General features: G+C 36.5%; 1 protein-coding gene and 1 long non-coding RNA gene across 3 annotated transcripts in view; both read right to left on the bottom strand.

Annotated features, from left to right (window-relative positions):
* DLGAP5 (DLG associated protein 5) overlaps positions 1-27593 on the bottom strand; it is a 40445-nt gene that overhangs the window by 1648 nt on the left and 11204 nt on the right. The window contains exons 5-18 of one of the 2 annotated variants that reach the window (XM_036436088.2): positions 26166-26250; positions 25950-26072; positions 24594-24664; positions 21687-21949; positions 20850-20977; positions 20287-20410; positions 18537-18622; positions 17654-17814; positions 15971-16069; positions 12594-12813; positions 9903-10095; positions 6014-6074; positions 4671-4917; positions 3290-3339 (exon numbers count right to left, since the gene is read on the bottom strand). In XM_036436088.2, coding sequence (XP_036291981.1) covers positions 3290-3339; positions 4671-4917; positions 6014-6074; positions 9903-10095; positions 12594-12813; positions 15971-16069; positions 17654-17814; positions 18537-18622; positions 20287-20410; positions 20850-20977; positions 21687-21949; positions 24594-24664; positions 25950-26072; positions 26166-26250 — 1911 coding nt within the window. The remainder of the gene's footprint in view (positions 1-3289; positions 3340-4670; positions 4918-6013; positions 6075-9902; positions 10096-12593; positions 12814-15970; positions 16070-17653; positions 17815-18536; positions 18623-20286; positions 20411-20849; positions 20978-21686; positions 21950-24593; positions 24665-25949; positions 26073-26165; positions 26251-27593) is intronic. The other variant, XM_036436095.2, reaches the window with a different exon arrangement.
* Positions 5184-5757, bottom strand: LOC118717732. The gene is made up of 2 exons (XR_004987582.2): positions 5582-5757; positions 5184-5226 (listed from the first exon to the last, which is right to left on the bottom strand). It is a non-coding gene; the product is annotated as an uncharacterized LOC118717732 (long non-coding RNA).

Below are 27593 nucleotides of genomic sequence, written 5' to 3'. Positions count from 1 at the left end.
AAAGGTACATGGCCTTGTCCAGAATCGAACCTGGGACCTTTCAGTCCGCAGACCGATGCTCTACCGCTGAGTCAAACTGGTTTCGGCAAGTGTATTTACTTTTAAAAATTCCTTTTCATTTCACTGCTCTGTCTGGGTGTGTTTTGTTGCTTTGTCTTTTAGCTTGTTGATTTGTGCTAATTTTTATCTGGACTTCGGTTGAATCCCTCTAGTATATTTTTCATTTCATTTATATTTGCTCTTTGGCACTTTTTATCTCCTTGTAGAAGTTCTCACTGAATTAATCAATTCTTCTTGCACGATTGGTGAGCATCTTTATGAAATTACTTTGAACTCTTTCTCAGGTAGGCTGCTCAGTTCTGTTTAATTAAGGTCCCTGACCCATTTGGCAGTGGGCATTGGAAAATTTCAAGGTAAGACTGTAAACCAGAGTTGTCAACCCTCGCTACCCAGTAAAATCACTTGATGAAGGACCTACTACAGTTCATTGAAATAAAAATCTCTGGTATAGGGCTGAAAAACAATGTTGTAAACACTGAGTAGGCAATAGAGCACTTTTTCATTTGTGTCACAATGAATATAAATCAGACAGCTCAGCCTACAGAGGAATTTATAGTCAATAAGGGAAATGGATTCCTGAAATTATAATAAGTTAAGAATATAATATATTCATATTATTCTTTTAAGAAGAGATTATATACAACAATAATAAACTAAAAAAAAATCCCATTTATCATTGCAACAAAAAAATTAGGATACTTAGGAATAAACATAACTAACGAGGAAAAAGACCTATACTTGGAAAACTACAGGATGTTGAAAAAAGAGATAGAGGAAGATATAAATAAGTGGAAGAATATAACATGTTCATATTCATGGATTGGTAGAATCAACATCATTAAAATGTCCACACTACCCAAAGCAATCTATAGATTCAATACAATCCCCATTAAAATACCAACGGCATATTTCACAGATCTAGAACAAACTCCAAAAATTCATATGGAATAAAAAAAGACCCCGAATAGTGACAGTAATCTTGAGAAAGAACAATAAAGTTGGAGGGATCACAATACCAGATATTAACTTACATTACAAAGCCACTGTTCTCAAAACTGCCTTGTACTGGCACAAGAACAGACATATAGACCAATGGAATAGAACAGAGAACCCAGAAATTGACTCAAGACATTATGTTCAATTAATATTTGACAAATGAAGCAAGAGCACACAATGGAGTTAAGACAGTCTCTTCAGCCGAAACCGGTTTGGCTCAGTGGTAGCGCGTTGGTCTGTAGACTGAAAGGTCCCAGGTTCGATTCTGGTCAAGGGCATGTACGTTGGTTGCGGGCACATCCCTGGTAGGGGGTGTGCAGGAGGCAGCTGGTCGATGTTTCTCTCTCATCGACGTTTCTAGCTCTCTATCTCTCTCCCTTCCTCTCTGTAATAAATCAATAAAATATATTAAAAACAAAAAAAAAAGACAGTCTCTTCAGAAAATGGTGCTGGGAAAATTGGTCAAATACTTGCAAATAAAAGGAGAAGAAAAAAGAAAGAAACTACACCACCAACTTATACCACATACGAAAATAAACTAAAAATAAATAAAAGACTTAAATGTAAGATGGGAAACCATAAAAATCTTGGAAGAATCCATAGGCAGCAAAATATCAGACATATGTTGCAGCATTATGTTTACTGATACATCTCCTAGGACAATGGAAACTAAGGAGAAAATAAACAAGTGGGACTACATCAAAATAAAAAGCTTCTGCACAGCAAAAGAAACCATCAACAAAACAACAAGAGAGCTCACTGAGTGGGAGAATTTATTTGCCATGTTACCTCCGATGAGAGTTTAATCTCCAAAGTTTACAGGGAACTCATACAACTTAACAAAAGTAAGATAAATAACCCAATCAAAAAATGGGCAAGGGACCTAAATAGACACTTTTCAAAAGTGGACATACAGAAGGCCAAAAGGCACATGAAAACATGCTCAAAGTCACTAATAATCCGAGAGATACAAGTCAAACAATGAAGTACCATCTCACACTTGTCAGAATGGGAAGAAAAAGGAACCCTTGTATACTGCTAGAGGGAATGCAGACCGGTGCAGCCACTGTGGAGAACAGTGGAGTTTCCTCAAAAATGAAAAAATGGAACTCTCATTTGACCCAGTAACCCTATTTCTGGGAATAGATCCCAAGAAATCAGAAACACCAATCAGAAAGGATATATGCAGCACAATTTACAATATCTGATTTGGAAACAACCTAAGTGCCCATCAGCAGGTGAGTGGATTAAAAAAAACTGTGGCACACCTACACAATGACCATTTGTAACAGCATGGATGGATCTGGAGAGCATTATGCTAAGCAAACTAAGCCAGTTAGAGAAAGATAAGTATCACAATATCTCACTCATTTGTGGAATATAATGAACATAAACTGATGAACAAAAATAGATTCAAAGACACAGAAGCATTGAATAGACCATCAAACCTCAGAAGAAGGAAGGGGAAGGTGGAAGGAGGGTTAAGAGAGCAACCAAAAGACTTGTGTGCATGGATATAAGCATAACCAATGGACACAGACACTGGGGGAGTGAGGGTCTGTGTGGGGGGCTGGAACGGGCTGGGAGAGGTCAAAGGGGAGAAAAGGAGACTCATATAATACTTTCAACAATAAAGAACTTTTTTAAAGAAATTAAATGTGTCCAATTGCAGGCACCTGTGCCTATACATTAATTAACATGGAGAGATGAGAGGTTTTATAGGAAGACTTCACAGAAAGGCTAGTGTCTGAACTAGACTTAGAGGCAAGAGATCACCAAAAGTAAAGCCAATGGAGCTTTCAAATAAAATAGCTTCCAAATACAGTTATCTAAAAGGAATGAGATGAAAATAACCAATGACTGAAGGTAACACAGACATTATCTCCCCAAGTTCAGATACATTTTTCCTGTATCACTTAGAAATACCTGTCATAATCCAAGTCACATATTAGATATTAAAATATTCAATTTGTCATAACAAATTTGATACATAAATCACATGGCAAAATAAATCTTCAGTTTAATACTAAAAATTACTGAATTTTAAAGTATATAAACATGAAAACTTTGTTTCCATTTTGATAAAGTTAACAAATGGATGTCACAGTAAAAAAAACAAACAATGAAAAGATGTAAATTTTAAACTTTGTACACAAAATAAAACTGAGTACTATTCTTTTTATAAAACAAATTTAATACATAGACACTTTGCAAATTAAGTTGAAAAACTTACTGACTCAAGAAGATGGCATTCAGTAGTAAGACCTTTATTATCAAATAATACTGAAAAACAAAAAAGAATTTTTAACTTTTTAAAGAATGTTCTTGCAGTTAGAAATAAAGCACTGAGAAATATGAAAAGTTCCATATTATCAAATGCTAAGACAAAAATACAGGTTATCTTATGTTATAAGGTTTTTAAAAATGTGTTTGACTTTCGCCCTGCCGGTGTGGTTCAATGACTGAGCATTGACCCATGAACCAGGAGATCACTGTTCGCATCCTGGTCAGGGCACATGACGATCCCTAGTAGGGGATGTGCAGGAGGCAGTCAATCAATGATTCTCTCTCATTATTGACATTTCTCTCTCTCCCTTCCTCTCTCCAAAATCAGTAAAAACATATTTAAAAAAAAATGTTTGACATTCTTAATAAAATTTAATTTTAGTATTTTAAAGAGTCTTCTATAAACAAATCTCATGCTTGTAATAGTAAAGGTAGGTAAAACATGCTAGAAGAAGAACACAGCTGGAGTGTATTAAATGTCTGACCAAAGTAATGATGTTTTGCCTTAGGCCCCAGCCAGGGCAGTACCACAGAGTAGCAGATGGAAACAGTAGGTGAAACTGTCATATATTATAACAAAAATACAAGAGCCAGGATTAAAAATGGCGGCGGAGAAAGTGGATACTACACAGACATGTTCCCAGGACCAAAAATACAAGAGCTGTTTCCTACTGCAGAACAATCACAACAAAGTAGGTAGGAATTAAAACATTAGGGAAGAGAAATAGGACATTTTGAAAAAAGGCTTGAGGATGTATGTGCGTTGAAAAGAGAACTAAAAAACACTTCAGGGAATTTTTCTAATTCATAGTTTTCATAAATAATGAAGGATCCCAAAAAGTTAGGTCTAGCCCAGCCAGTGTGCTCAGGGGTTGAGCATCTACCTATGAACCAGGAGGTCATGGTTTGATTCCCGGTGAGGACACATGCCTAGGTTGCAGGTTCGATCCCCAGTGGAAGGCATGTAAGAGGCAGCTGATCAATGATTCTCTTTCATCATTGATGTTCCTATCTCTCTTCTTCACCCATCCTCTCTGACATCAATAAAAATATACTTAAAAAAAAAAGTTAGGTCTAATATAAAATGCTACTTATGTCCAATGCGGACTAGTATCTGCTGTTGATTTTTAACAAGTTTACCTCAGAAGGTTTTGGGTGAAGAAAGGGGCCCTACAACACAAATTAATTCTCATAAAATACCGACTTTGTCCAATTTTTCAACCTTTATTCTTAGAAACTTGTACCCAGAGGTATTTATAATAATCTATGCATTAGTGCAATTTCATTTAGTTAACAAGCCTCATTAAGTATATTAAAAAAAACCTCACCTGACTGAAAAATTTTAGTCTCTTCTTTCTCTGAGATATTATATTGTGATGGTATATCTTTTTCAGGGCTACTCATCAAAACATCCTGTGTTGTCATTGAAGAATTTAGTTCCATTCCTTCCACAACATCTGAAATTTCTTCTGTTTTGGTAGTATTAATATTACATGCCACTTCACCAGCAAGTAGAGGCAAGCTCATTCTTTCACTGGGTAAACAATCCATCTCAAAGTTTATCTTACTTACAACCTGGAAATAAAAATGATTATATTTAATTATCAAACAATGATACAATTATAAAAAATCATTTTGCTATTAAAAATAATAAAAACAGAAGGACAATATTCTGAACACAGGCTAATGAACACTGTAAATCCTACTATTTTCTCCTTAAATAATGAGTCCAGATAATATTATAGCAGCAGTATGATTGGAGGAAAGTTTCTCAACTAGTATCTGTATTCACTTGAGATTGGCAAACATTTTCTGTGAAGTGCCAAACAGTTAATCTTTTTAAGACTTTTTGAGCCATAGGGTCTCTGCCACAACTATTCAACTCTAGCCGAGACCAATTTGGCTCAGTGGATAGAGCATTGGCCTGGGGACTGAAAAGTCCCAGGTTCGATTCCAATCAAGGGCAAGTGCCTTGGTTGCGGGCACATCCCCAGTAGGAGGTGTGCAAGAGGCAGCTGATCGATGATTCTCTCTCATCGATGTTTCTAGCTCTCTGTCCCTCTCTCTTCCACTCTGTAAAAAATCAATAAAATATTTTAAAAAAAAAATGTTTATAAAAAAAAAAAAAAAGAAACAGGGAAGACACCTGTTGTCTTAGGAGAAAAAGGGTAGGGAAAGATCAAGAATAAAAAATATATACATAAAAAACAAAACAAAACAACACAAAAAACTATTCAACTCTATTCTATTGCAAAAGCAACCAGATAAAGACATAAACAAACAAATTCGGCTATGCTATAAGAAAATAATTTACAAAAATAATATTGATGTGAGTTGGAAAATACAAAATGTCACTATGGTCTCAAAGAAGCTAAAACAAGAACTATCATTTAACATAACTGATTTTATTTTAGTTTTTAAGTATGTTTTTATTGATTTCAGAAAAAGGAAGGGAGAGGGATAGAAACATCAATGATGATAGAGAATCACTGATCAGCTGCCTCTTATATGCTCTCCCCTGGGGATCGAGCCCACAACCTGAGCCACACCCCGGCCAGGCTTGACTTTAGATTTCTAACGGAAATTCTGGGGGCTTTTTATGGAGTTGCTATGTGTAACTGTGTAAGTAAGTAATATGCTGGGCAGTCTAGTACACTAGAACAGGTCTTACATGGTTTACTTCAATTAAATCCGGTAATCTAGGACACTGAGCATCTTCTACCATGCTGTTCCTGAAAAAAAGAAAAAGATAGTATTGTACTCAGATAATCAAGCATATTGCAAGCTTTTGTGTTTAAGACTATTCTTTATGGTCAAAGATGGCGCCTGGTCCAAGATCAGGCCTGATCCAAATAGATTAGTTTAGGACTATAGCTACTACAGGATGGTCTTATAACCCAAAAGCATTCTTCCCCAGAAAGCTCATGAGCTTGTTTCATGCTGGTCAGTTCACCAGCAACTCTCTGAATCTCATACAAATCCAGAGCTACATACTAGAGAAAGGCTAGGAGAAAGCTGACTTCTGGGGGGTAAGGAGAAGGGGTAAAGCGACAACTCAATTATTGTACAGCTGGCTACATTTACTTGTTTGTTTTAGAATACATAATACATAATACTGAAGTTCTTAACTTGCAATTTTTAAAAAAATATCTGTCTCAACCTCATGTAAGTTGTGGGGTTTTTTTGTGTGCGTTTTTTAATATACTCAATTTTTCTAGTCTTCGACCTCACTTTGCCTTCATTGCAAGAAGTCATTTATTTGCAAGATACTTTCTTTCTGGACTATTTTTTGGAATTAAGCAAAAAAAAGTTTTAAAGAGTACCTGTACTAATCACTTAAATAAAATATGGATCTTCTTAGAACAAGATAATAAACTACAGGACATACAAACAAAGTAATATAACTTGCATTTAAGAAATGACAATAAATTGGTATCTTATAATTCTTAGATTTCTAGAACATCTAAAATATTTTAGTCCCCACAAAGACTAAATATACTTTGGTTTATATAAAAAATTAAAAATTCTAAAACCTGCCCCATGACTGACTCTTTCGGATAATCTGAAACCTCAGGAGAAGATATACTTCAAAGACCCTGTGGAGACAGCTTTGTAGCATTTTAGTCAGATCTCTCAGCTGTGAAGTTTCCAGAAGACAAACAGATCTCCTCATTGACTTTTATAAACACAGAATTACCAAGTTAGAAGCAGCCATGCAGGAGGCGCAGCCATGCAGGCCTGACCAGAACAAAGAGCTATCAGTCTTAAGGAAAGAGAATAAGAGAACTAAAGAAATTTCTAGCCATCCTGAAGGAATCACAAGTTGGAACCAAAGAAGCAGGCCGACCACACCTCGACCAGTGGATATTACTTCCCGAACACCGTCAGTTCTCAGCATAGCAGTCAAGTGATCAGTCCATCCTCCTCAGTGGCATCTCTCTCTTATAGGGTGGCTGGCTTTAGTAGCGTGGGACAAGGAGCCAGAGGCCTTCAGGGAAGGAGCACTCCCAGAGACTCATACTGAAACCCCTTCACCAGCTTCCGCTCATGGCTTATCTTACGGAACTGCATTTGCCTCCTCTGGACTGGGGATTTTTTCTTTCAGACTAGGGGTGTCGAACTCAATCAGAGAAGGGGCCAAAATCTAAAATCCAGCCTAAATCGCGGGCCGAATGGTTTACTGAACAGTCATAAACTGTCATTGTGATGGAAACGCAGCGGAGTGCAGTGATGACAGCGCGGTGCGGGCCACATTGCAAGGCCTGGCAGGACGGATTTGGCCCGCAGGCCTTGTGTTTGACACATGTGTTTCAGACCATCCCTAAATAGAAGGGATTCAGGCCACATACAAGTACTCACTCCCAACAATTCAGATCAGAGGGAAAGTAGAAGCCCACTAGAGAGGCTTCTTGGTTTCCAGAGGCCAGCCCTGCAGACTCTACCAACAAAAGCAGATGAGAGTAGCCAGGGAGAGAAGCATGGGTGACTCCTAGACAGATCACCTTCAAGGTCTGATCTACACATACTAATGAAGGACAGACAGTAGCACCCAATACCCATTAGGCATGATGGCCTTATAAAATGTGCCCCTGGCTGTTTTCACTCTGTACTTCCTATCAATCTTTACCATGTACACCAAGCATGTCAAATTTGCAGCGCCCATGGGTCACATGCAGCCCACAACCAATATTTTTGCAGCTCAGCCATTATAACAGTATGCAAGAAGGTTTTAATAAAAGTTTTGTAATTTAATTTTTACAATATCCTATTATACATAACATATATACATGTGTATATACATATACATATACATATACGAAAGCCTAATATACAAATTATCCCCCCAGGAGTTTGACCAAGAGACTAGGAGTTCGATCGCTCGCTATGACTTGTGCTGACCACCAGAGGGCAGTGCAGAAGGAAGGAAGGCCCCAATAGGCCCTGATCACTGGCCAGGCCTAGGGACCCTACCCGTGAACAAATTTTATGCACTGAGCCTCTAGTTATTAATAACAAACTACAACGTTCGCTAATGACTAATTACTATAATCGTGTTGCATTCATTTCCCTTTTGTGCCTTATGCACAGACACACCATTACACTCCACTAATACTAGCAGCAAATATTTTAGCAGCCAATTGCCACGTCATTAATCTTGGACTGACTTGTTGGTGTGCACAACAGGAAATATTTTGCTTTTGGAGAACAAGAAAAATGGGTTTATTTGTAATTCAGTGTCTGGTAAGTTAATTACAAATGGATTTATTTGTAATTCAGTGTCTGGTAAGCTAATGTTCTATTATTTTATGTTAAGGATTACTTATTTATTTCAGCCCTTTGTATTCAGCATGTTTCTATAGGAATAAGCCTATGTTTCTATGAAAATTGAAGCTTTTGGTTTTTTGTGGCCCACATAAACTTAAGTTGGCCCATGTTAGCCGTTGAATTTGCCATGCTTGATGTACCACCTCCTTGAAAAGTGGTTAGGTCTTATGTAAGGCTAGTGCTTCAGGAAGCTTACATTTCTCCTACAAGACATGTAGTTCTCTTATTTCTTTCATTTTTAAAAATATATATATTTTATTGATTTTTTACAGAGAGGAAGAGAGAGCGACAGAGTCAGAAACATTGATCAGCTGCCTCCTGCACACCCCCTCTAGGGATGTGCCCGAAACTAAGATACATGCCCTTGACTGGAATCAAACCCGGGACCTTTCAGTCCACAGGCCGATGCTCTATCCACTGAGCCAAACCAGTTTTGGCGAGTTTTCCTATTTCCTACAACTTGAAATAGAGGTTAGAGAAACATTTCTTGTGATCCTTGGGGACAAGGGTAATATGTTCATCAACCATGTTTCAGTTCTACATTTCATTTTCTAGTTTTGAATATATTCTCCCATTGCCAATGTTAGCAAGCACCAATTCTGCTCCCTGTCCTAATTTGGTATACTTCTTTCTGTTGCCCATCGTTTCCTCTATGCCTAGTTATTATTAAATGTTTATTTTCCTTTCTGTCTGATAATAGTTGGAGACAAGATGTTCAGCTGACTAAAATACATAGATAATAAAAGAAAGAGGATGTGTTTTAAAAAAAAATTCTAAAAGTTACTCCATGAATTATTTAATTACAACAACTTTTGCCCTGGATGATTTTTCTCAGTGGTTAGAGCGTCAGCCAACAGACCAAGGGTAGAGGGTTCAATTCCCAGCCAAGGGCACATACCTTGGTTACAGGTTCCCAGCCCCCATACAGGCTTGCTTGAGAGGCAAGCATCCATGTGTCTCTCTCATGCTGATGTGTCTGTTTCTCTTTATTTCTCTTTCTCTCCCCACCTTCCTTCTTCCCCTTCCAATCTCTCTAGAAATCAATGAAAAAAATATCCTCGGGTAAGGATTAAAAACAAAACAAAACAGTAACTTTCATTTGTTTCCCCTATTTCAAAGTAATATGAACACTGTGAAATTAAAAATATGTCTTGCATACTTTATCAGGTTAACAATCTGAAATAGTATTTAATGTCAGTATCTATTAAACTCTTAATAACACATTAAAGAACTACCTGTCTTCAGGAATATCTGAAAGCAAAGTCTTCTCATCAGCACGTTCCCTTCGGGTACTCTGCGGACCAGGATTGTCTGGTGACGCAGTTTGGGTTATAAGGCACAGATCAGCCCTGCCGCCAGACACAGCTTTGCTGATAGACGTAGGTGTCCGAAGTCTTTGAGAAAGATGTTCAGAAGAGATAGAAAGTCCTAGAAGATGAGAGAAATCACCTCAATATCAAAAGTTCTTTCATTTACTTTTCAGTATAATTAGGAAGGCAGAGAAAATTCTTCCAATTCCCCTACCAAGTACTCTCTTTTTCCTGTAAAATAAAGTTTGTTCAAGTTAAATGCCCAGGACCTTCAGTTAAAGACAGTACTGAACACACACATTACACTCTGCTTCATCTCGACATCCTTCTACTGCAGTGGTCAGCAAACTGCAGCTTGCGAGCCACATGTGGCTCTTTGGCCCCTTGAATGTGGCTCTCCCCTTGAATGTGGCTCTTCCACAAAATACCACATGGAGGTGCACACGTAGAGTGCGAGTGAAACTTTGTGGCCCATGCCCAGAAGTCGGTTTTCGACTCTCAAAAGAAATTTCAATCGTTGTACTGTTGCTATTTGGCTCTATTGACTAATGAGCTTGCCGACCACTGCACTATTGTCAGCAAGAAGAGATCAACCTAAAAGGCAGAATACTACAAAATCAAGGAAACTAAAAAAAGACAATAACCAGAAAATTTTGGAAGCTGAGGTGTAGATGGGTGAGAAGAATTTTACTTAGTAGACTCAAAAAAAGAAATCCTAAGGAACTAGTCAGGAAGGATGAGAATCCAATTTATTCCTCAAAAAAAGCTAGTGGCCTCGTGTTTCTCTGGAAGTGGGGATGAAGATGGAGCTAAAACAAGATTGGTTCAAAATCACGTCAAAGAACAATTAGAGCCCAGGTTTCTTTCCTCATTCTGCACAGCTGGGCAACTGTCATCATCCCCTCCCACCATCAATATCTTAATATTAGAGGCCTATTTCCCCCCCAAAAAAAGAAACAGAGGGTCTCTGGCTTAGGGATAGCAGGTAAGGCTAAAAGATGGGTACTATATGGAAAGCAAGGGGATTAAGTGAGCATTTACAAATAAGCTGTTGAGACACTCAGGTTACCTCCCCACACAGTTCCTGAAAGACTGGCAGCCAGAATTATAACCTCCAGGCGACAGACTAAAAGAATGTTCTCTGGGGAATCTAGCCTGAGAGAAAAGACAAAAACAGTGATATGCAGGTTCCCAGCATGAGGGCACAGCTAACCACCCACAGTAAGCACCCTGCCCACAGCCATGAGCAGGCTGTGAACCATCACCTGCTGTGAACCATCACCAGCACCCGAGGAAAGCCTTTAATGTGAGAGAAAAACCAAAACCAAACAGATGCAAGTATCTTGGACCAAACACTGATGACACAGGGGGAGGAAACATAAAAGCTACCGTTAATGCCCGCAGAAAGATAAGATAGTACAGTTATGAAACAAGTACAGACTGAAATAAAATGAAACACCCAAAGAATGAAAGAACTATTGGGCATTAAAAACATGATAGCTAACATGAAGTTGAGGAAATCCGGATAGTAGGAGAAAACAAGCACAGGAGGGAAATGTAAAAGTAATCTCTTTACCAGGAGGAAAAGTATGTATTTCTGAAGAAAAAGATCAGAGAGAACACAGGCGAGGAAATCAAAGAAACAATTCAAGAAAAAACAAAAACTACACTTGTTTAGAGAGGGATGTAAACAAGACTTGGAAACTCTGTGAAGAATTACTAATCACTATGCTATACACCTGAAGCGAATATAAATAAATTCAATCAAGAAAAATAAATCCGCCGGGACCGGTTTGGCTCAGTGGATAGAGCGTCGGCCTGTGGACTGAAAGGTCCCAGGTTCGATTCCTGGCAAGGGCATGTACCTTGGTTGCGGGCACATCCCCAGTAGGGGGTGTGCAAGAGGCAGCTGATCGATGATTCTCTCTCATCGATGTTTCTAACTCTCTATCCCTCTCTCTTCCTCTCTGTGAAAAATCAATAAAATATATATATATATATTAAAAAAAAACAAATATAAAAAAAAGAAAAATAAATCCAATCTAATAAAGATAGTCTATGAAAAATAGCTATTGAAAAATATACCCCAAGTTAGAAAATTTTAGGAATTGTTTTCCGAAATATTAAAAACTGGTTTCACTGGAATTTTTTAAAGTTAGGAAATTAGTATACTTACTTTGTTCCCAAAAGATCAAAATTTTCATACAAATGAAAATAAAACCAAAACCATTTATAAGTTTCATTTTAAAGCACAGCTAGTGCTGTGATAGCTCATCGCATTTAAATTCTAATCCAATTTCCAACTAAGAAAATCCCTAATTTCTCATGCTCTCCTTATGTTCCTTACCTCTCAGGATCTTTAACCTACCTCACAGGATTGTGGGGGCTGATATTAACAGATGTGAAATCACTTAGAAAACATAAAAGTAATTTTAGAAGATATATCACACGTCAAGTACCCATCCAAATATGATTTGCATGTGTTTGTGAGTATGTAGTCTATTTTCCAGAAATCAAGAGAGCTTATATCCCTTCATGTGAAAACTATCTTTCATTTCCTATACAACCTCCCATCCAACCCAAATATTTCTCTTTAGTCTCAGCAGAAAAACTAACCTGAAAATGATTTAACGGGACTTTCAACTCTGAAAAAGCCAGCATCAAACACAATTTTATCAACTTCCTTTGGTACTACAGAGGCTGCTGCCTCAGCATGTTGTTCCTGCTTAATTCTCTCTCTCATTGTATTTTTTATGGCAGCGAGGCGATTTCTAGCTGCAATTCTTCCACCATCGTCCTGTTTTGGTTTACTTGCTATACCCGAGATGACTTTTTTCTGCAAAAAGAAATGATGGAATTTATTAAAGCTACTCATTACTACCTTATAGGAAAAATAAGGCGTACATAAAATATTTCCCACATTCATCTTATACTTATCAAGTTCCTCGTGTGCTAAAAATGCTGGGGGGTCAAAAGGTAAAGGACAAAGTTCTTGCTCTCAAGGAGTTCATAACTTCATGGTGGAAGAGCTAAATAAGGACACTGAGAGGAACAAATGTCATGTTAGAGACAAATCCAGAGGGCTGTAGAACATAGGGATAACACTTAAATCAATCTCAGAGACATCAAGAAAGGCTTGCAGGAAGTAGCACCTAGGCTAACATCACAGTTAGCCAGGCTAAAAAGTGCTGTGAGGGAAGGGCTAGATAGAGAAAATAGTATGCTTGCAAAACCAGAAGCAAAAGAAAGCATAGAAGAGTTGGCAAGAGATCCACAACAAATTATAAAATCCCTTACATGTTACTGAGCCACATTTGTACAGAAAACAAAGGAATAGAGATTATTGATGATTTTAAATCATGAGATTAAGATTGTTGCATTTGCATTTTAGAAAGGTCACTCTGGCTATAGCCTCGAGAATAGACTAGAAGGTTACAAGCAAGGGAAAAAGGAGACGGCTTCAATGATACTGGGAAAAGATGATGGTCGTTAAATGGAGGAAGAAAGGGAAATATGTGACGAGAGATTTAAGAGCCCCAACTGAGAGGACTTAGTGTATTAGATGGGTGTGGAGTGGAGATAGTGAAATAGAGAAAGGAAAGAACAAAGAACTTATCAGGTTCTATCTTGGTGGGACCATAATAGCATTCTGTGAGCCAGGGAAACATCAGTATGTGTGGAGGTGGTTTCAGTTTGAGATACACTGACTTAAGGTATAGTGAATCAGAATACATGGAACTTAGCACTAAGTATGGTCTGATTTGGGGGATCATGACAGGGTGGGTAGGATTTCACAGAAAGAATATGAAGGAGAGAAGAGAGTTGAGGTAGGAATTCTGAATATGACAAATTTTGGAGATAAATGAAAAAGAAAAAAAACGTGCAAACATAACTAAAGAGGGAGGGAGAAAATCAGTAGAATATAATTTTAAAAAAGCAAGAAATCACTGCAAATATATTTGAAACCCAGTTCCAACCTGGACAAGTGATTTAATCTTTCTGGCTTCAGATCCCTCTACTGTAAAATGGGGATAATACTGCAAAAGGATCATTTTGTAATTAAGTGTCTGGTAACATCAGCAACTACTGGATCAATAACCTTGGTGATATCTGTTCTAGAGGCAATAAAGAGGGGTCAAGCTGAATTGCAGTGAGTTGGAGAAAAAATGAGAACCCAAATAGTATGGACAACTTTTTTAGGAAGCTTGTCTGTCATTGCAAGAAAAATGAGAAAAGGGGTACAGATAACTAGAGGGAGGTGTGGACAACACAAATTTCTTTTTTTTTTTCCTCCTTTTTTTTACTGGAACAAATATGAGATCCTAAACATGTCTAAAAACTGATGTGGAAAAAGGGAAAGAGAAAACAAAGCTAACTAACTGATTGAATAAAAAGTCAATGAATAAGAAGTAGAAAGAAATGGTATCAAAGAACAGATAAAAGATTCATTTTATTTTATTTGATAATCTTAACAGTGGCCTAAAATATAAAGTAGGAGAGAGACATCTGGTGATAAGGGGCAGAATTACAAGGCTCTGAAATAATGCTATACTCATATAGCTATTATCTACATCCCTGATATTAATGTTTCTATGACTCAATAAGAAATACCCCCAGTAGCCGAAACCGGTTTGGCTCAGTGATAGGGCGTCAATCTGCGGACTGAAAGGTCCCGGGTTCGATTCCGGTCAAGGGCATGTACCTTGGTTGCGGGCACATCCCCGGTGGAGGGTGTTCAGGAGGCGGCTGGTCGATGTTTCTCTCTCATCAGCGTTTCTAGCTCTCTCTTTCTCTCTCCCTTCCTCTCTGTAAAAAATCAATAAAATATATATATTAAAAAAATGTATCACTTTCAAAATATTTCCAAAGTGCTGAATGTGCTTTTATTTAAAAAAAAAAAGAAAAAAGAAAAAAAAATACCCACAGTAAATTCAAAGAATTCAAGCATCCTTCACTCTTTAGCAGATTTGAAATTCATTCAATCTATTTCATCATTGTACTCAGAATATGTGTCATGAGACTGACTTTCTACAATAACTGTATATAAGGTTCTCTCAATACTTTAACATCTTTAATGGATTCAAATGAGTTTTTATTTAGATTACATAGCATAATAAAAAATAACCTAGAAACCTGATTTTATAACCAAAGGCATTTTTTCTAAAATCTAAAAGAAAAACTGGCAATCTCCAGGGTGGTTTGAGAAGTTTCCATTTGAACCAAAAACTCTTGAGTTAAAACATTACTAGAAAAAAGAAATCACTGCAAATAGATTAAGAACAGACTCTAACAGGTTAACAAAGAGAATTTTACAGAGAAAAGTAATAGGAAATTTTGTAAGAAAGTAAATGAAAGAAGGTAGATGTTCTAAAGAGCCACTGTTCCTCTTTTCTATTTAAAAAAAATTATTTCCATTTTGAAATATATTACACAAAAGGGTATATATAACAGAGAGGTAGCATAGCCTACTGGTTAAGAACAAGTATTCTGGTCTGCGAAAATGTGGCCGGAAACCCAGTTCCAACCTGGACAAGTGATTTAATCTTTCTGGCTTCAGATCCCTCTACTGTAAAATGGGGATAACAGTACCCATCTCATAGGATCGTTGTGACGCTTAAATGAGTTAATAATGTAAGGTAGTTGGAACAATATTTGGTACAATATAAATGATCTACTACTAGGAGTAGTACAGAAAATATGTAAGAATAGTTCAAAGAGTAAAACAAATGTGCATATATTCACTACTTAGCAACTTAGAAGCTCTCTTGGGGCCCTAACTCAATCACAGCCCCTCCTCTCCCTCCAGGATACCCGTCCTGAATTTTGTGTTGATCATTTCCTTAGTCTTTCTTCGAAGACCGTCAGTATATTGTAAGTAATATATGGAACTCATTTTGTAAAATGATGAAAAATCTGAAGCTAAATGTTTTTAAAGCTTGAAAATAAAAATTCATTGAAGTAGAAGAGTCTATATTAGAAAATCACAAACTTACCCGAAAGACCTTTTTGCTTATATTATTATTATTATTATTTTGCCACCCAGACTCCTCAAATTTGGTCAGATTATTGAACTTTTGGTTTACATCTTCTATCTGTTAATAAATAAAGCACAAGCTTCTCAGTTTAATGCTAACCATGTTATATATAACAAACTAATGAACTGAAACTTCAAAAAAAATTTAGAGTGACTTGGGCATGTGCCTTGACCAGAATTGAACCCAGGACCCTTCAGTCCACTGGCCAATGCTCTATCCACTGAGCCAAACCAGCTAGTAGTGGGTTAGATTTTTGTGTTTCTATTAAGTATGTAGTGGTATCTCACTGTAGTCATAATTGGCAATTCTGTAATGATATGCTGACCTGCCGTATATACCTACTTTGGTAAAATGTCTGTTCAGGTCTTTTGCCTGTTTTTAAATCGGGTTGTTTTCTTATTGTTGAGTTTTAAGAGGTCTTTGTATATTTTGGGAACCAGTCCTTTATCAAATGTGTCTTTTATAAATATTTCCTCCCATTCTGTGGCTTGCCTTCGCATTCCCTTGACTCAAGTTCATTTTAAAAGATTCAAATAATGTACTAGCAGCAGGATGGGAATGTATGATCCCCATTCTTCTGGTATTTCCTGTCTCCTCCAAAGTGGTAGTCACTTTGGTAAACTTATTTTGATTCCCCTTACTATGCATCTATACACATAGCTACTCACAATTTCTCCTTAAAAAATTGTATAATATGAAGATGGTACCTCAATACAGCTCTTTAAACATAAATAAACAAATTAATTAATTAATTAATTAATACCCCAGGAGCCAACTTGAAGAGGTCCCCCACTGGCCAAAGTTGAAAAATGAGCATCAGTAAAGATAATAATTATAGGGGGCTGGGTAGGGACGGGCTAAGTGGGGAACAATGGAGATATCTGTAATAGTGTCAACAATAAAAATAACATTTGAAAAAAACAATAAAAGGATAAGCAATGCAAACACATCAAATACTTTTAAATTCAGAAATAATATGATACTTAAAAACAAATGTAAATAGTCATCACTAAAGGATTCTAGTAAACTAATTATTATGAAAATTGATAAATATATTAAAACTGGTAATAAAGTAATACATTATGATGAGTAATGATTGATAGCTACAAGTTATTGAAAGAGTATTTTATCTGCTTATTTTTTAAATAAGCTCAAAAAGCTAGAAAGTGTCACCCCCTCCACACCTTTACTGATCTTCTTAGTAATTCCCTCTATCACAGCATTTTTTACATTAGATTGGAATTGCACGTTGAATCTGACTCACTAGTGTGCCTTATTAACAACTCCTAGTACAATGCCTGGCACAGTAGGAACTCGACAACGGCTAGATGAACTGAAATACTAAAGACTGGAGTTACTCATTTTCTCACCTGTATAATCATTATAGACTATTCAACCTTTGACTAATCTCAACTTCCAACTCATATAGAAATTATCTTGACAATATGGGGAGAGGGGACATCAGTCATAAAATATAGACAGTGCTTTACAGTTTATAAAGGTGCTCTGTAATATCTCATTTACTGTTATAGGTATCTAAGCAGCTACTAATGCCTCTATTTTACTACTGTTACTTCATTTAAAGAAAAAAAGAAAACACCAGACTCAGTGTTAGTGTATTCAAAACACTTGACCACACACCTGGAAACTAACCATGTCCCAAAACCCATCCAGATCCGTACAGGTAGTCTCCTTTTCACCCCGTTTATATTCACAGTCATCCACGAGGCCTTCAAACTGTTTGAACCTTTCTTTCATAAGGAGTCTTGTTTGACCAACTGTTGTGCGAATAAGATCTTTAGCTAAAGGAAATACAATGTTTTTAAAAGTTAAAGGACAAAGCATGACCTTTACTGCAAAGCCAACCAACTGTTAAGAAGACCTTACCCTCAATATCCTAGGGCTTGTAGAATCAAATTCTTATCTTAAAGCAAAACAAAAATTTTCTTAAAACAAAAACTTCTACAAAGTGCTGTCATACAAATACTGTTCCATATTGATTTAGGTAATTTTCATTTAGAAAATATTTTTTATATAATTAAACAATACCAGATATGGATGTCCCTCATTAAGTCATGAAGAAATCTGATAACAAAAAACGCAAATGTCTAATTCTCAGGAATGACAATTAATATTCTAGCCCAGCTGGAGTGGCTCAGTGGCTGAGCGTCGACCTATGAACCAGGATGTCAGCCTGGGTTGAGGGCTTAAATCCCAGTGTGGGGCATGCAAAAGGCAGCCAATCAATGATTCCCTCTCATTATTGATGTTCCTATCTCTCCCTTCCTCTCTGAAATCAATAAAATATAATGTTTTAAAAAATGTTCTACTTATTTACATCTTTTAAATAATATATAATTGTAGTATAGAGAGGTTAGTGAACATATATTGAGATATGCAAAAATTATTGTTTTAAAATAAAATATAAAGTTGGATAACACTAGATTTTTAAAGTTTCAGATCAATGTAACCAAATTAAGATGAACAAAGCTAAAATGTAAAAAATACATAAATGTTCCCTCACCATCATCTGGGATGTCCAATTCAAGCTTCCTGTCCCATTCGAGGCAGTGGGAAGTTAATTTCTCAGTTTCTGATTGGAGAATATTTCTAAAATTATGACATACATTTCAGTTGTACAAGTGTTTCTGACACTAATATCTAAGCATTAGCATTATGACATATAAAATATTAATTTATCAGAGGTGATTTTATGAACTGTGATATATTAAAACCCAAACAATACAAGTGCATATCCTACATATATATCCATCCTTCTACATCTAAAACTTATATGGATGATTAATGCCAAGAACCCACTTCTCACGCTAATCTTTCTATTCTTATTTTTCAGAAGCTGAACAGAAAGAATCAGACATCCTATAGTTCTTAGTTCTCTGTTACCATCTATGGAATTAAGGCCAATCCAACTACCAAGAGTAAGTTGAAGATAAAAATTGTGAAGTCTGGAATTTCAGTGATAGGGCCTTATAGACTCTCTGATTATTAAACTTTGCCTGTCCAAAGGCAGTGGTTCTCAACTGGAGTCAATTTTGTACCCTCATCCCCCTTACCACCGACATCTGACAATGTCTAGAGACATTTTTTGGTGTGTGTGTGTGTGTGTGTGTATGTTTAGGAGGTTTTTGTTTTGTTTTGTTTTGTTTTGTTTTGAACTAAAGGAGTGCTACTGGCCAGGGAAGCTACAGGACATGTGTGGAGGACCCCTCCCCAACCACACACCCAATGAAAATTATCCAGTCTAAAATGTCAACACGCCAAGGTTGAGAAACCCTGGCCTAAGGTAAACTGAATGTGACTTAAAAGAGAAAATTTAATTAATGAGTAAGGAGATTGGCTTAGATCTGACATTATTTAGTTGGCAATGTCTGGAGGCATTGCTTATCATCTCAGTGGAACAACACAATGGACGAGGTAATCTCTAAAATCACTTACAATTCTAAAACCTTATGTTATAAAAACAATTAAAATGGCTCTCAAACATATAAAAAAGATGACTCATTCATCATACAGCAAATGAATATTAAAACTACAGCAAGATAGAATTCCTATCTATTTGATTGGTAAAGCTCAAAAATTTATTAATAATGCATTAGAAAAAGTATTAGAATTTTCCTGCTACATTCACTCAAGAATAATAGTGTGTAACCACTTCCTACGGGATGTGCTGGGGTCTTTCTCCAACTGCAGCACTCTGATTTGTTTCCAAGGGATTTAGGTGACATGAATTGTTAATTTTCACTCTTCCCAGTTGGAGAAACAATCCCATCTCATGATTTAGTGGGCCAAAATGCCTCCTACCATCACCCACTATCCATCCTATATAATAAAGATGTAATATGTAAATGGTCTTTAGGCCATGAAGTGTATCAACTAACCAACCGCATAATGACAAGATCACGAATCAGTAGGATAGGGCAGTGAGCTACAAATGGGCAGCGGGGACCTACAGGAAGGGGCAGGACAGCAAGCTATGGGAGGGGGGACAGAGGGGTGAAGGGAGCTACAGGAGGTCAGCATCGAGCTACTGGCTACAAGCAGGTGGCAGAAAGCTACAGGAGGAGGCAGGGCAGCAGCTGGCGGAGGGGAGGGGAGAGGAGACTTCTCATGCGTACCTTTTTTTCTACCTCTTGAAAATTACCCTAAATCAGTTTCCCCCCAATCAACTGTTACATTAAGGTGAAAGAAGTTTAATTTTGGTTTTAAATGTCTGGACATTACAAATTTCTTACAGCAGGAACAAATGGACAAACCTGAAATATGGCACGTCATGCTGCGGCTGAGATAGCTGATCTTCATTTACTTCAAGTGATGGGACTTCTTTCATTGGAAAGCCACTTGAATTTTTAGTAGTATCCTTTGTGTTTAAGACATTTTCTACAGGTTAAAGAAAATATTACATATAAATTTCAAAGCAGCAACTCCTAAAATGACATCCCCCATAAGACAACATTTTTTAATTCAATTTTTTTCACTGTTAAATTTCAAAACTTTATTTCTGCTTCAATTTCATTCAACACACCTCTAAAATGTCTTTCAAAATTTTCATCTTTTCAAGTTTAAATTCATGCCCCCTCTTCTTATGTGAACTGTCCCTCCCTCCAGACCTTTTCCTATGCTTTCTAACCTCTCCTGACCCTGAGATCACATCCCTGAACGATCTGGGAAGACGGGCTCTAAAACAAATCTGTATTTCAACGTAAATAAAATGTGAATTTGTTTAAAAAAAAAACAAAAAACAAAAACAAAAAAACCCCAAATCTGTAGTAAATAAAAATCCAGAGAAGTAAAAATTTAATTGAAATACCACACATACCTTTATTCCAAACTGTTAGAGAATCCAGATGACATTGTGATGTATTTGAATCTTGATATACTGCCTTGGCAGAGTCAATTTTACATTTTTGTGCCAAGATTTCTTTTGTTGTGTCTTGAGTTTTATCACTAAAAACAATAGCAAAAATATACTTCATGAAACATGAACCCTATATATCTGATTATGTTGCTTTTAAAAACCTGTGATAGAATGGAAATTTGTGTGTTTTTTTTAAATGTGTCTATTCTATAAGGGAAAAAATTAAAGACTATAGTGAGAATGTCCATCTTTGCTAAATGTAATGAGATGCAAAGATTCTGAGGATCTCTTCATAGAACATGAACACTTAGAAGTGTTGGGTGCTGCTGTTTCTAGTAAATTTGCTGCCAGCCAGTCTTTGCCAAACAACCTTGTCCTTTCTTTTAAAGATTACAACTCATTTCCTCCCACCCATCCCCTTTGCAAGCCAAGCACTTCTGTCTCTATAGTTTTTCTAAAGTAATACTCAGCAAAATACACAAACAAAAACCCAAACAATGTCTAAACTGCAGTGTAATAGCAGCTTCTTCTTTCCAAAACTTTATTTCTAAGTATTATAATAAACTCCCTTATTAAATGCAAAAAACTACAAATTGTATCATAAAAATAATAAGAAGAACACATAGGAAATACCAACACTGTCAAACATTATTGTAGCCTTCTGAAGAATTTTTTTAAAAGACCAAATTTTCATGATTTGTAATTAACTAAACAACTTTAAAAAGCACAAGACAAATCCAAGAGAGACATTTGTTATCCATCTTAGCAAGGAACCTGCTATTAATATTACATTCTTACACTTCTGTTTTTAAAGGGGTCCAGGTGTAACTGGGTGTCAAGAAAGCATTGGCACTTCTTGGAGTCATAGGTGTGACTTGATAGGTCTTCAGACCATCTAGTGGTTGAAACATAAAATCTTTAGGTGCGAAGGACTTCTTTCCTTTCATTTTTGCAGTATTTGTGTTAGGTAAGTTTTCCATTTTTGCTAAGACTCCATCATTTTTTGCAGTGGTTTGCGAATCCAAATTATCTTCTTCACTATCAACTTGAAAAGAAATGACCTAGATGAAAATAAACAAAATAAAGTGAAAATTTCTCTTCTGAGAATATATTTGGCCGATTTTTACAGGCCTGAAAATGTGAAAGTTGAGATATATGAGCCATGTACATAATTTAGGAGTGAAAAACAAATACATATAAATGTATACAAGGAATCAGAGAAACAGCTACACTAAACCATTGCTATGATCCAGAAAGAGAGAGAACCAATCCTATTAAAAGAACTAAATAATAAGTTTTAGGTATTACAACAAATTGAAATGTATAAAAACTAAGGTGGAAAAATTTACTCATCTAACAAACACATTTAATTATACTTTAATTATAGTGATCATTACAATGGTGTGAGAATCATAAATCCAAAATTTATTGGATGACTACTATTGTCAAGGACCAACTCCTTTATCACATGATCAAAAATATTTTTCAATGTGACACAGTAAAATTAATCATATAAAATATGAACCATAGTTTCTTTTTCAAGTCAATTTAAATGCTACTTGATTTGTTTTACTGGTAACATAATTGACATTTAATATTATACTAGTTTCTGGTGTACAGCATAATGATTTTATATTTGTATATTTTGCAAAATAATCACCACACAGTTACAATTTTTTTTCTTGTGATGAGAACTTTTAAGATCTATTGCCTTGGTAATTTTCAAATATATAATGCAGTATAATCTATATCTATCTATCTATCTATCTCTCTATCTATCTATCTATCTATCTATCTATAAAAAGCCTATCTATCTATCTACAAAAAAGCCTAAGTGACCATTTGACAGGTAGCTATGACACGCACTGACTACCAGGGAGCAGATGCTCAATGCACAGGCATGGAACATGGAACAGACTGATGAATCTCAGAGGGAAGGGGGAGGGGGAGAAGAAATTAACCAAAGATCTTATATCCATACTAGAGGCCCAGCGCACGAAATTCATGCATGGAAGGGGGGTTCCTCAGTCGTCCTGCACCCTCTCCAATCTGGAACCCGTTGGGGGATGTCCAACTGCCGGTTTAGGCCCAATCCCTCTCGCAATCCAGGACTGCTGACTCCTAACTGCTCATTTGCCTGCCTGCCTAATCACCCCTAATCACTCTGCCTGCCTGCCTGATGCCTGTAACTGTTACCCTACCTGCCTGATCACCCCTAACCACCTCTGCCTGCCTGCCTGCCTGCTCAGCTTAACCACCTCTGCCTGCCTGCCTGATCAGTTTAACCACCTCTGCCTGCCTGCCTGATCACCCCTAACTGCTCCTCTGCCAGCCTGATCACCCCTAACCACCTCTGCCTGCTGGCCTGGTCACCCCTAACTGCCTCTGCCTTGGCCCCTGCCACCATGGCTTTGTTTGGAAGGACATCCAGATAGATGTCCAGAAGATGTCTGGTCTAATTAGCATATTACCCTTTTATTAGACTAGAGGTCTGGTGCAGATTCATGCATCAGTGGGTCCCTGGGCCTGGCCTGGGGGGATTAGGCCAAAACCAGCAGTTCAACATCCCCTGAAGGTTCCCAGATTGTGAGAAGGTGCAGTTCAGGCCAAGGGACCCCACCAGTGCACAAACCCATGCATCAGGCCTCTAGTTAACTATAGTTACCATGCTGTACTTTATATCCCCAGGACTTACTTATTTAATAACTGGAAGTTTACACCTTTGACCACTTTTACTCACTTAAACATAATTTTTAGAGGTTTCTATGTGTCTGATGCTTAATGAATTATGACCTGAAACCAGAGTATTTCAATCAGTAACATTGTCCCTGAGGCCAGCATGAGAATGAAGTAAAAAGGAGTGATATATGGATCATGTATCATAGAAATGTACATTTGAAACTTATATAATCTTATTAAACTAATGTCTTCTCAATACATTTCATAAAAATAAAAAAAAATAGACGACAACAAAAGAAAACAAATGATAATCCTTAAGAAGAAAATCAATGTGAAGGGAGGAGCTCTGAGGTACAGTTGATTGTCTGTGAAGATTCACCCTATATTGCCTTCTTGGAGGATCTGTTTGATTTTCAGTAGAATCTAGTCGGATTTTTACATTTTGACATAAACATTTACACTTTGTTTTGTCTTTAAGGTTATGGAATTGTAGTATTGATTATAAATCAAGGGATTGGTCTTCAAAACTGTGGCTTTTTTGAAGACTCTACGAGTCCCTATGCTAGATGTTATCAGGAATGTTAGGTTATTTAATTCTTCATACTAGTCTATGTAGATATTACATGTTAGACATGGGAAAAGAAATGCGTATCTTGTCCAAGGTTATATAATTAATGGGGGAATGGAGACAATATTCAAATTCAGGCTTAATTAAATCCAAAGTCAACGGATTTCATCCTTCCCCATTAAAGTTAATTTTCATAAGAAGGTTTCTGTCAACTGTGTTCTTTTTCTTTTTCCTTTTCTATGTCCGGTTAACCAAATTATGTTTTTTTCTACCTATAAATCTGAGAATAAGATACCTGAAAACAACAATAAATCCTCTTATGCCTCCTTATGATTCAAGAGTTTTTAAAATTCATGTAGACTAACTTCTTGAGCAGTTCTGTATGTTTAATTTCAACCTATGAAAGTAGCAATAAAGTTTCCAAAGTATCTAGAAATAAACAGATGTTTATAAACTACCTTGTCAGATTTAGTTTCTACATTTTTCGCAGGCCTTCCTTGACTTGTTGCTTTTCTTTCTGCTTCATTAGCTAAAATAAAAATAAAATAAGTCAACCATTTTGACTAGACAGAAAATGCTTCATTTAAAGCACTAGGGCCTGGCCAACATAGCTCAGCGGTTGAGTGTTGACCTATGAACCAGGAGGTCACAGTTTGATTCCAAATCAGAGCACACGCCCAAGTTGTGGCCTCAACCCCCAGTAGGGGGCATGCAGGAGGCAGCCAAACAATTATTCTTTTTCATCATTAATGTTTCTAACCCTCTTTCCCTCTCCCTTCCTCTCTAAAATTAATTAAAAAATATACTTTTAAAATTTTATTTTATTGTTTAAAATATTACAAGTAGTAGTATATATGTCTCCTTTTCTTCCCTCATTGACTTTCCCCAAAAAAATATATATTTTTAAAAAGCAGTAGGTAATTTGGGAAAGGAAACAACAAAAAAAGTAACAATAGGAATGTATATCTTAAAGAATTTAATGATTAAAAGTCTTATTATAAAATAAGATAAAAACAAATTAAATTTCATGCCAAGTATAGACCATCTGTTTTACAAAACAAAACAAGCCCTAGCTGGTTTGGCTCAGTGGACAGAGCATCAGCCTGCAGACTGAAGGGTCCCCGAGTTAGATTCAGGTCAGGGGACATGCCTGGGGTTGTGGGCTCGATACCTAGTAGGGAGTGTGCAGGAGGCAGCCAATCAATGGTTCTTTGTCATCATTGATGTTTCTATGTCTCTCTCCCTCTCCTTTCCTTTTTTTTTTTTTTTTTTTAAGGTGTTAAGGTACTTTACCTTTTGCCTCTGAATTTCAAATATATATGGTAGAAAATTAGGAAATTTTTAAAAAAGCACAAAACAACAATAAAAAAATAATCACCCAATATTGTATTAGCAATAATCACTGTTGACCTCAGGGAACATTTTCCCAGTTGTTTCCTATGTTCACATATTCACATACATATCTTAGAACTGTGCTCATACTGTTCACCTTTTAACCTGTTTTTCTTTCCCCACTTAATATACCATTAAGCATTTTTTCACATTGCTCTTAAATGTTACACCACCCCATTTTCCAAATAGATGGACTGTAATTAATTGGGGCTATTAATTCTTCACTTTGAAGCACTGCTTATACCAACTGAGGTATTCCCATGTTCAAGCACCCACTGCTAACTGGATGTTGGGGCACGGAAACTTATCTTCAGGTAACTGGAATCTCTCGTTTCCTCCTCTCCTACTCAAGGGAGTAGTACATGATTAATACTTCAAGGACCAAAGCATTCTAGTTTAGTTAATCAACAAGCAGTTCTTACCATTAGTAGCTCTTGTCACTGGCTTTCTTGTTGTAGTAGATGAGACTGTTCTGGCCATCTGCTTTGCTGCTAGAGTAGCTGATCGAGTCATTCTTATTGATGTGGGCATTTCAGGCTGTTCAACTGTGAGGGGAAAATAATCAAATCAAATGCTTTTTATAATTATTAAATTATTGTTATGGCAACATCAGAGCTTATCATTGCTAATTCTCCTACCTTTTTTCTCTTTGTTCAACACTTTCTTTTCAGAAGTTGGTCTTTGACCAGGTCGAGTTGCTTGAACATCATTTCCAATAGTAATCTATTTAAAAGATAGGTGCTATGCGATTTAATTGCATAATGAATCAAACAACCACATTTCTAATCTGTAAACTGAACCCCTCATCTGAAATCTGGGTTATTGTATTGTAAATAACCCAGCAAAATATCCACTACCTCAAATGAAATGGGATAAAGAAAAAAGTTTTCCATTATAAATTTTCTTACCATTTTTTTTAGATTCCTAAATTTTAGAAAATGCTAATAATTCAGCATTTTCTAAATTTTAAACACAATCAAAGCTATTAAAAAGAACTGACTATAATCATCTGAGAGCCCTTAAACATACCAGTCATGTCTTTACCTCAGGACTTTTGAATTTTTGTCTAGAAAATCATTCTCCTAGATAGAAAACTCTGTCAGAGTTCACTCTTCTATTTCCTTAAAGACTTTATTAAATATGCTACAATCTCAGTGAAGCCCAATCAAAATTCTACCTAATTCAGTAACCATCATCTCCCTTCTTTTTTTATTCCATCTGACATAATATGTACTTATTTTCTTTTTTAAAAAAAATATATTTTAATATATTTTATTGATTTTTTACAGAGAGGAAGGGAGAGGGATAGAAAGTTAGAAACATCAATGAGAGAGAAACATCAGTCAGCTGCCTCTTGCACACCCCCGACTGGGGATGTGCCCACAACCAAGGCACATGCCCTTGACCGGAATCAAACCTGGGACCTTTCAGTCCACAGGCCGACGCTCTATCCACTGAGCCAAACCGGTTTCGGCTGTACTTATTTTCTTATTGCCTATCTCAGATAAAAAGAGAATTATTTTGTTCCCTATTATATCCTACCTAGAGCCTAGAACATGGTAGTGCCTCAAAATATATTAGATACAGGAATGTTAGTTTCCTCACCAGACAAAGAGGCTTGCTACTTCCCCCTTCCTCACTTTACTTTTAGTAATCTTCCCAGTAACTTTATCCATCACAGTGCTTTGAAATCCATAATTTATAACACCCACCCTATATGTATACATTCCTATCTGCATTTTATGGTGTCATAAACTACATAATAGAAGACCAGTAAACTAACAAACAAAGAAAAGAGTGTGACTCAAAGACAAAGTTTGATATAGATTTCATAAGGGATGTCTGGGCAAAGACTACTTTTTAAAAAATTTTTTTACTGATTTCAGAGAGGAAAGGTGAGGGAGAGAGAGAAACATCAATGATGACAGAGAACTGTTAATCAGCTGCCTCCTGCACACCCCTCACTGGGTGGGCAAAGATTATTTTAAGAGAATATTTCTTAGTATTTAGTAAAAACTGCTCTATGTCACCATACTAATAACAGTGATTCTGGTACTATTAATTCT

This window comes from Pipistrellus kuhlii, unplaced genomic scaffold, assembly GCF_014108245.1.
Source record: "Pipistrellus kuhlii isolate mPipKuh1 unplaced genomic scaffold, mPipKuh1.p scaffold_m20_p_1, whole genome shotgun sequence".
Lineage (NCBI taxonomy): Eukaryota > Metazoa > Chordata > Mammalia > Chiroptera > Vespertilionidae > Pipistrellus > Pipistrellus kuhlii.
Note: the sequence above shows the minus strand (reverse complement) of the source record. Positions and strands in the feature narration are given on the sequence as shown.